General features: G+C 34.3%; 1 protein-coding gene across 1 annotated transcript in view; it reads right to left on the bottom strand.

The window, feature by feature from the left end:
- Positions 1-520: 520 nt before the first annotated feature.
- Positions 521-10000, bottom strand: part of LOC125028593 (E3 UFM1-protein ligase 1-like) — an 11032-nt gene continuing 1552 nt past the window's right edge. Inside the window, exons 2-12 of the mRNA XM_047618052.1 lie at positions 9261-9406; positions 8912-9156; positions 8198-8387; positions 6611-6760; positions 6096-6271; positions 5248-5466; positions 4639-5121; positions 4380-4520; positions 3105-3271; positions 1398-1609; positions 521-1162 (exon numbers count right to left, since the gene is read on the bottom strand). Coding sequence (XP_047474008.1) covers positions 1023-1162; positions 1398-1609; positions 3105-3271; positions 4380-4520; positions 4639-5121; positions 5248-5466; positions 6096-6271; positions 6611-6760; positions 8198-8387; positions 8912-9156; positions 9261-9406 — 2269 coding nt within the window. The 3' untranslated portion in view covers positions 521-1022. The remainder of the gene's footprint in view (positions 1163-1397; positions 1610-3104; positions 3272-4379; positions 4521-4638; positions 5122-5247; positions 5467-6095; positions 6272-6610; positions 6761-8197; positions 8388-8911; positions 9157-9260; positions 9407-10000) is intronic.

The following is a 10000-nucleotide window of genomic DNA, read 5'->3' on the forward strand; positions in this document are numbered from 1 at the left end:
CATCATCATCATCATCATCATCATCATCATCATCATCATCATCATCATCATCATCATCATCATCACCATCATCATCACCGTCATCATTGTCATCATTATCATCATCACCATCATCATCATCATCATTATTATTATCAATGTTATCATTATCATTGTCATCATCATCATCATCCAAGGGAATAATAAAGTTAATAATAATGATGATGATAATAATAATAATAATAACATACAGTAATGATAATGATAATACTAACAATAATAATGATGATAATGATGATAATGATGGTAATGCTGATGGTGATAGTGGTGATGATGATGACGATGACGATGACAACAAAGATGACAATGACAACAACGATGATAATAATAATAATGATAATAATAATCACCATCATCTGCTTAATAATGTTTAAGAAAATTAAAGCTAAAAGTGAAATAAAGATATCAAATTTTATGAAATAAATAATAATTACTTATCCCATATGACTTACCAAAGAAAGGTTTTTAAAGAAATAGAATATACTGAAATGAAATATATTTCTGTCTTCTCAAGAATGCACTGACAATAAGTAATGAAAAAGATGGACTACAATGGAAATTATAATAAGAACAAAAATGTATGGTGTGATTTATTTCATATTTACTGCTTTGCTTTGTCAAATAAATAGTATTTTATGATTTATGAACTGTACAAATAGTCATTAACATGTGTACTCAAAATGCTTCATAATATATATATTTTCTCTTTTTATTCAAAGCACCACTACAAAACCAAACCACATGTAAAAAAAATATATACACATTTCTGCAACCACTGTTGAAAAAAATGCTGAACATACTCAACACTGCTTAACAAAACAAGGCTTAACAATACAATTTATCAAAATTTCACTCTATTTCAAAATGATTTCAATGAATCCTGAAATATTGCAAAAGTCCCCATCTGGACACTATTGATTTCTGAGCCCATTCTATTTGACAGAACACTCAAAAGCATTTCCCTTCAATTCCTAAAAAACCCTTTACTCATCATTGTGAGAATGAGACTTCTTAAATGTTATGGCAATCTCCTTGACTTTGGGTGTCAGGGTCTCCAACTGAAGCTTGATATCTCCCAAGGTGTTCTCATCATCTTTAGCCACCAGTGCCTTTATCACCAAATCTGCAAAGATAAAGTGATCAGCAATATACAACATAGAATGAAATGACATAATGCCACAATAACAGAGGAGAAACCACATGGCTGTGATGTCATAGAGCAATCTTGTTGAATGTAAAAATAACAGAGAAATCATACAAACATGAAAGTAAAGTCAGTATGTAAATAATCAAAGCAAGCAAAAAAAATAAAAATAAAAACTTCTATCACTCCTCTTCCTCCTCCTCCACCTCCTTACCTTGGTAATCTTGCAGGATAGCAAACTGATCCGCAGGTAGGCTACTCTTTACATATGACAAGATATGAGGCACAAATTTCCCTGAGGCATGGAGCATATTCCCCGTGACAGACTGGAAAAGCAACAGACATGCCAAGTGCAGTGTCAGAGGGGCATCAAGCGACCCATCCAGCTGGTCCAACAGAGCACACCGGTGGTTTTGTAACACTTGCCTGGGAAGAGGTAAGGAAACAAGTAAGAAATCCAATTAGAATAAAGATGAGAATGAGAGGCTTATAATTTTTTATGGGTATGAATTTAATTTTCTTGATCTATATTTAGGTAATGTAAAAAGTATATATCATTACTAAAACTAATATATACAGATAAGGAGACTGATAATACTGAGAATAATAATAAAGAAGATAAAGAAAAAATAATAATTAAATTTTAACAAATAAAATAATAAAAATAATAATAATAACAATAACAATAATAATTTTAATCTTATAACAATAATGAAAAAGACAAGAAAAAGTTAACATGTAAATAGATGAAATAAGGAGACTGATAATACTAAGAATAATAATAAAGAAGATAAAGAAAAAATAATAATGAAATTTTAACAAATAAAAATAATAAAAATAATAATAATAACAATAACAATAATAATTTTAATCTTATAACAATAATGAAAAAGACAAGAAAAAGTTAACACGTAAATAGATGAAATAAAATATAATAATAATAAAAGTAAAAACAACAATACAGTTAGCCTTATCATTCTTTGATGGGTATGTCCTAAACCTCTTACAGGATTAAAAATGTTTAAATGTGCACTATTATGGTAGTTAATCATTCCAGACCCCTTTTAACTTGGTCTAAACTTAATAATTAGCTGTCCAAGTTACAAAAGTAAATAAAATGTCATAACTATTTTCAAAAATTATAAAATATCTAACTTACAACAGATATAGAAGTACATATGTAACTTGTCAGTGTTATGCTAGACTGAACTATGATCACCATATTACTGGTTGATATACTGACATTAAAATGTTGACAAAGTGGAATGGCAGACATCCCTGAATCTCCTAAAAATAATGGGGAAAAATTTTGCTAATTTTTGTGAAATGTCTCTGCACATAGATGGCTCTGCTAGTGCTTAGCCACAAAGGAGTCAGTTAGTAGACCTTGTGACCATACCTGATTTCACCCTAAATCATTGCCACCATGTTCTCTTTTTATCCTTTTCTTTCTTCTATCTCTCCTTCACTTATTCATCCAATTACTCTTGTTCCCACTTTTCTGTGTGCCTATTAACTATAGGTATCACTAGCTTCCTATAACTTCAGGATTATTTAAATTTTGCAACTCAAATTGGTGTGATTACATTCTAGAGTAATTTCCATCAACAGTACTAACCAGAATTGTTAATAAATATTATTGAATGATACAAGAGTTTTTAGCATGATTGAAATGGGACTGATCATCACCTTTAAATTTCCACCTTTTGATTTCTTATGGTTTTTATACACTACATTATATAATGCAATCAAGCTCATGAATATTAAGGACCAACCATAAGAGTAATGCAAAAAGAAAAATACTTGTTCATATTTATAGTTTGTTCCCCTTTACATGAGACTTTTCCCTCCTGCCTTAAAATTATGGAGAAAAACAAAGTCCTACACAAAAGGATAACACAAACATCTCATGCAAGATTACCTATCCTTTTTGTTGTCTTTCTTCTTGAGCATAAGACCAGCAGCAGCAATGGCTTCATCAGCTGCATCCATGAACTCATCAATGTCTGAAGCTGCTAGCGTCTTGTGGGCTGTCATCATCACTTCCTTTGTGTCGTCTGGTAAGTTTTTGATGACACTCTGTCGAATCTGTAATAGGATTGGAGCACTTGTTTAGCTGCTAGACTCATGTTTGGTGATGAATCTACTACAGCCAGTTTTCATGCCAGATTATAGTAGTTATGTTTGGAATATTGAGGTTAGGTAAGATTCTACAGTTTGTGGTAATTGGTATACAAGGTATTATATATAAGTTGTTCTTTTATATAAAATCTCACTTATGACAAGCATATGAAATTGTTCTTTCATTTCCCCATCTCTAATTTTGTTATATCCATCTGTCTCTCTACCTCTTCCTCTTCTACATTACTTTTGTACTGATGGTCTCTTGGAAGGAATTTAGTGATGAATTACTGAAGCATTTTGCATGAAATATTACCAATACCATTAAACAGGGGATATGAGTAATTTATTGATATATTTCCATTCTCTATTCATGCTCCATTACCTTAACCCATTGGATCTGGTTGCTTTACAGCAATCACATGGCCAAAATATAGGCATTAGGCTTACATGACCAGCCATCTCTGACAGCTGCACCAATTGTAAGCTGGGCACACGCAAACATTTGTGTGCAGTGACAAGATTTGATGCCTCCCCTTTGCAATATTATTTTCTCTTTTTATGCATAAGCATCTTAAGTTTTTTTTGCCATCTTCTAATGTCCATATTAGTCATTGATCTGCTTTATCCAGATAGTATTATTATCAATTTTCTGTAATACAACCTGTGCTGCCAGTCACAGAGGCTAGGAATAGGATGCTGAGCATGGAAATAGCATTCTTCCTGGAGCTGGTCCTCTTCCAGTCAAGGGCCATAGATACTACATTCCATACTCATTAATCAATGAAAAAAATACAAAAGTCTTTTCTAAACACCAAATGAGTCTAATCACCCTCCTAGAGATTTGTACACTTGTGGTGAGTCTTTCCTGTCACAATGCCTTCGGCCAAAAAACTCACAACAGCAAGTTTGCATCACCCCCGGCAACAGCCAAATTTTCCCATGATGGCATGTTCATGTCATGCCAAACAACTTCATGACACGATGGTCACATAATCCAGATTGTAGGGGTTAACAACTATTGTATCTTGCACAATAAATATTAAAAAATAAGGGTAAGAAAGTTTAGGCTTACTTCTGGTGTGATATCCTTTTCTTTTGAAATGTCTAGATGGCTTTCATCTGCTAAGTAGATAAGCAACTCATTGATGATTTCAGAACACTGGGTCTTCAATAGATGTTTTTTCAACTGTATCTGTTTCTCCTCATCAAAGACCTGAAAGACAATGAGGTAAAAAATTGCATAAATTCATTAACAAAAAGGAATTCAATATATTACATACTGTAGCACTTATCTGGATTCAAACATCTTACAAATCCCAATTTAAACATACTTTTAGACTCTTTTCTGCCAGACGTATAGTTGTAAGTAAAGCAGACACTTTCTCTACAAGCTGTTGGTGGGTTTTCTTACGAGCATCACTTCCTGCAGAGACTGTTGCCAAGAATGCTGTTTGTGCCACATCCTGGAACTGGCGAGTCAGTCCTGGATTGAGTTCTGTTGCCAGAGCCTCAACTAGCTCTTCTGGGCAATCAACCAATTCTGAGAAGTTGGAAATCTCCGTCTGCAAGTCCTCAAGTGAAAGGAATTCTACGTGGGGGAACCTCCCACTGCCAGATGGCTGTGGAGGAGGCGTGTCATCCTCAGAATCTGAGTCCCTGGATGCACCTTTCCTGCCTTTGTGCTTGTTTTTAACTGCCTTCGTCTTCGTCTCTCGGCCTTGTGTGCCTCCCCCAGACTTCCCACCAGCTGCTTTCTTTCGGCGATCGTCTTTTTTATTTTTGCTGCTTTCGTCCTTTGCTTTTCCTGTGGTAACCTAGAAAAAATATTTTGATAATGAAAAATTAAAACTTAAACACCAGAATATTGCCACCAAAATATAACAACAAATCTGATATTAAACTTCTTAGTATAATAAGCAAACACATCCAGCTAAACTAACCTGTACTCTAAACACTCCTTGTTCAATAGCCTCCTTTGCCCTTGGTGGCATCAGCTGCTGTAGTTCATTAGTGAGCTTCGTTACCAGTTGTTCACTTACAACAATGGTATCACACAGGACTCTCGAAGATGTTTTTGACTTGGTGTCTTGACGCTTCTTGAGGGCAATTTCTACTAATTGGTTGCCCTCCTCAGGTGAGAACATAGTTGGAAGGATGGGCTACAAAAACATCAACAAGGTATGAACAGAAATACAAATGCAGTAATCAGTTTCATCTTTAAATACAAAGATGATATAAACATTACTATATTGAAATAATAAAATAAAGTATTAATATCTGTAATGATTACAGTAATTTCTAATTTACTTTCTTACTGTGGCAAACATCTAAACATCCACATTAATTTATATACCAAATATCTTCACAATCATATAAGATGATACTGCAAATATCTAAACATCCATAGTCATCACCAACAGGAAAATCCATGAAAATTAAAATTACGAATATCATTAGTGACATATGTCACTTACCACTACTACATTCATTAAGTAATTAAATCAAAGGAAATAGTTCGTATATTCCTTTGGTTTCTGAGTTGATGAGTCACTGCTAATATTCTAATATATATAACAAGGCATTTCAAGTGCTTCAACCAATGTAATATTTGCCTGTTAAATATACCCAACATCTGTACTTGGGATTGAAGTATAAGTGATTTTTTTTTTTTTTTTTTTTTTTTTTTTTTTTTTTTTTTTTTTTTTTTTTTTTTTTTTTTTAGCACAATACTTCCATAAATCAGTGTACATTACATGGCTTTTTTGTTGTTGTTTAGCACAATACTTACATAAACATCAACCCATTTTCCAGATATGACAGCATCACTGATAGCACCTTCAATCTGGTCGATGAGCACTGGCCCAACACATACGTTTCCCACGAAGGTCATTTCCACGTCCTTTAAGTGCCGTCGAACAAAGGCCTCGGGATTCTCAATACCTATACGTCGAAGCCCATCCAACTCTTCAAGTAAAGAAGTATCTATCTTTAGAACTTAAATCTTTGGTAAAAGTTTTGGTATGTATGTAGAAGGAGCCTGTGCATCACCAATGGCCCACAAACCAGTAACAGTGGCCTTCACTCTACTTTTAAAGGAAATTTTTGGAAAAACAAATCACTTATTTCAACTTATGATGCATTCAATCTGGATATATAGGAGGCCTTGCTCTGTGTAATCATTTGGTTGGCAGAGCTGTATCATGATTGACAGTTAATTATGATACTTGATTCAAGTCAGTAACACTAAACACTGATCTTTTTCTTGAAAAGAAAAGGAATACAAATTGTCTACTTTTAACTTACCAAGATAACCATTTTGCTTCCAGAAATTATCCACCCATTCCTTTTGGGTGCGAGAATAAATGTGGGGTATATACATGGCCATGTGAAGCTGACGGTTGCCCGTCATGATGCCAAGCACTCGTCCTGTAGCTATCAACTTTTCTGCAACATCTGCAAGTCAAAAACACTATGAGCATGGTTTGTCTTATATAATTCACCCCCAAATAAAAACAGAACTTACAGAAGGCTTAAAACTTTAAAAATTTTGTAAAGTAAACTTCTGACAATTACAGTTGAAATTAACCATATATATCATTTACTGATATATATTATAGGAGTATAATATGCCTGCTCTTTACCTTTAACCCATTTTATACGGTGACGCGAGTTTCGGCCTCATGAAGCACCAGTGAAATATACTGTGATGCCAACATTGGCATCCTAATTCCAATTTATTAAAGTTGCTGCTGAGTGATCCCATATTCTGGCTCTATTTTTTAAAACTTCGTATATTGCCCTAGAAATTCTATAGCTCCATCCACCATCCCTCTTCCCACCAATCATATAAATCAGCTCTGTGGTCCTACCCTTGTGCTCTATATCCCCCTATCCTTTACTTGTGTGTGCGCGTATGCGTGATTGTTTTTTTTGTATGTGTATGAGCGTGAGTGAGGAAAAAATGCATTAAATATGAGTCTCAGGATAATACAATCAAAGTTACCACATGCTGGCGAGTGCCCCTACACAAGATGAACATAAGACTTTTAAACCATCTACAGCAAAAGGGTTAAATTCATACCCAATCAAGATCTCAACACTTAATTCTATTAAAAACTGGGAGACCAATTTGTACAAAAATATGCATTTTTTTCTTCTTTTTTTTTTCTTTTCTTTCTTTCTCATTTGGGTACCAGCAGTAAGAGATCAAGTTGTCATTCATACCTTTGATAACGGGAGTGGGAACAAAGTCCTTGTCAACCTGGTTTTTATCTTTTTGTTATACCCATTGAAAGTTTTCTTTGTGTGTGTGAATCTCACACTTTGCTCTCTAAACTGGAAGGTGGCTTAGTTCCTACAGGTGTTCTTGAGCTTATAAAAGAAAGATTATTCCTAGAGGATATCAAAAATCAATTGAGCTAAAATTCTTCATAACTAGAATTTCTGGTTAATTTCTGGGTGTAAGAGCCTAAAAACATGAAGTTAAAAAGAACAAAAAGACATTTTGGATGACATACTTCCAAACAATATTATACTGATTATCCCATCAATACTATAAGTTTTCTTTTAATGTAGTGTTAAATGATATATAATGGCTTAAAAAGATATTATTGTGTTTTAAGTTTTATGAAGGTCCTACATGAATGGTTAATGGTTAATGGTTAAAAGCAAAATAAATGTGCTAGACATCTAAGAACATGTAGCACTATAGTTAATGTTAGTGAAGGGTGGTTAGGTCCTACATGAAATATAAATGGTTGAGAATGCTAAGATATATGAAGTTTGGCAAGAAAGTGAGTGCCAAATTAGGAACCTAACCCCATATCCCATAATTATGGTTTTCAAGATAAAGGATTCTTATCAACATGAATGGAACAGGAACAGACTTACTGAAAAACAGTCTCTCTTGGAGGCCATGTTGACTGATGATGGCAGAAACCTTTGTTGGCTTTGTGATGGCAGACAACACACCACGCACATGAGCTTGGTGGCGTACCAAGAAGGCATCGTTGAAGAACAAATTTTGATCCTCTGTGTCTTGCTGGCCTTGAATAATACTTCCAAGTCGATCTACTATTGCCTGTAAAAAATGAGATTTAGTAGTAAAACTAATTATATCATGACAACCAAGTAAAAAAAGCACCCATGTCATGTTTCTTAATTGTGTGTCCCTGACTGAGTTGTAGCCTCGGAAAAGTAGGCTCAAAATCAGACTAGTAGCTGACTGTGTACAAAGTCTAGTGCAAAACCTGGAAAGCCGTGGGGAAATTCCACCATGAATCTGTTTAGAAATTATCAAATTATAATTACTGATTACTGTTTATTTAAAAAAAAAAAAAAAATGCTAGTGATTAACATTACATTATTTCCTTTTTTTTGTGAAATCACTGAAATGATTTCTAAATTGTTTTATTATTGCTAATCATACTTACCGAATGGACTAAAATCTTAATCTTCAAAAACAAATATCCTAAACTTTCTCATTACTATCCTACATTTCCTTATTACGTATTTTATTTGGAAGTAGTATACCCAAATACTGAGAAAGACCCTACTAAAATGCTTTTCTCTTTTATCAAGAAATGAATTTTTTAAAAACCCTACCTCTGACAAGAAATTTTCTGGCAAGTCATACTTCTTAACAAGGTTCACTAGATTCAAGCAGCCAGCTTGCATCAGCCTCTCATTGATCTCCTCCGCAATGGTATCAAGGTAATGTTTTGATACAAGGTTACCTAGCACGAGGTATGTGTTTGAGGACCCTCTGTTGGCTAGGGCAGCAGCTCGCTTTTCAATTATAGACAGATCAACACTAAGTGCATTGACCAGCTCTGTGAGGTTCACCCGACCTATAAGGAGATGCAGGATTAGGGTATTATTCATAAACCTTTTTATGTCTTATGTCACATATGTCAACCTTAAAGAGAAGAGTAACATTAGGTTCCTTAAATACCTCCGCGTACAAACAGCTCATCTTCAATCTCTTTAGTAAGATGTTCTGGGGTAATGTACTCCTTCCCATCATTTGTGTGGTAGACTTTGAGAAGGCCAAGCTTCTCTAGCTTGCTGATGATTTCAATGCAATTGCGCTCTGATAATCTGGGGAGGGAGAGGCACATATGTTTAAACACGTGGCAGGATAATGAAAAAAAGGAAAAGAAAAAAAAAAAAAGAGAGAAGAGAGAGAAAAAAAAAGAGAAGAGAGAGAAAGAGAGAGAGAGAGAGAGAGAGAGAAAGAGAGAGAAAGAGAGAGAGAGAGAGAAAGAGAAAGAGAGAGAAAGAGAGAGAGAGAGAAAGAGAAAGAGAGAGAAAGAGAGAGAGAGAGAAAGAGAGAGAGAGAGAAAGAGAGAGAGAGAGAAAGAGAGAGAGAGAGAGAGAGAGAGAGAGAGAGAGAGAGAGAGAGAGAGAGAGAGAGAGAGAGAGAGAGAGAGAGAGAGAGAGAGAGAGAGAGAAAGAGTTTTATATGTGAGAAAAACTTTGTTACTTAATATATAATAAGTATAAATACTTAATTACGTGACATATGGTAATACTACAGGATTAGATTTACAATCCTTCAATCTCCACACATCATTCCACAGCATGTAGTCATTTATATTCTACAGCTTTACTCTCCTTTACCATCTTATCATGTGATCTTCAATTTTATTCTTACATCCTAAAGAAAATATGCTCTCTTTTACTAGAATTTCC

This window comes from Penaeus chinensis, chromosome 9 (assembly GCF_019202785.1).
Source record: "Penaeus chinensis breed Huanghai No. 1 chromosome 9, ASM1920278v2, whole genome shotgun sequence".
Taxonomy (NCBI): domain Eukaryota; kingdom Metazoa; phylum Arthropoda; class Malacostraca; order Decapoda; family Penaeidae; genus Penaeus; species Penaeus chinensis.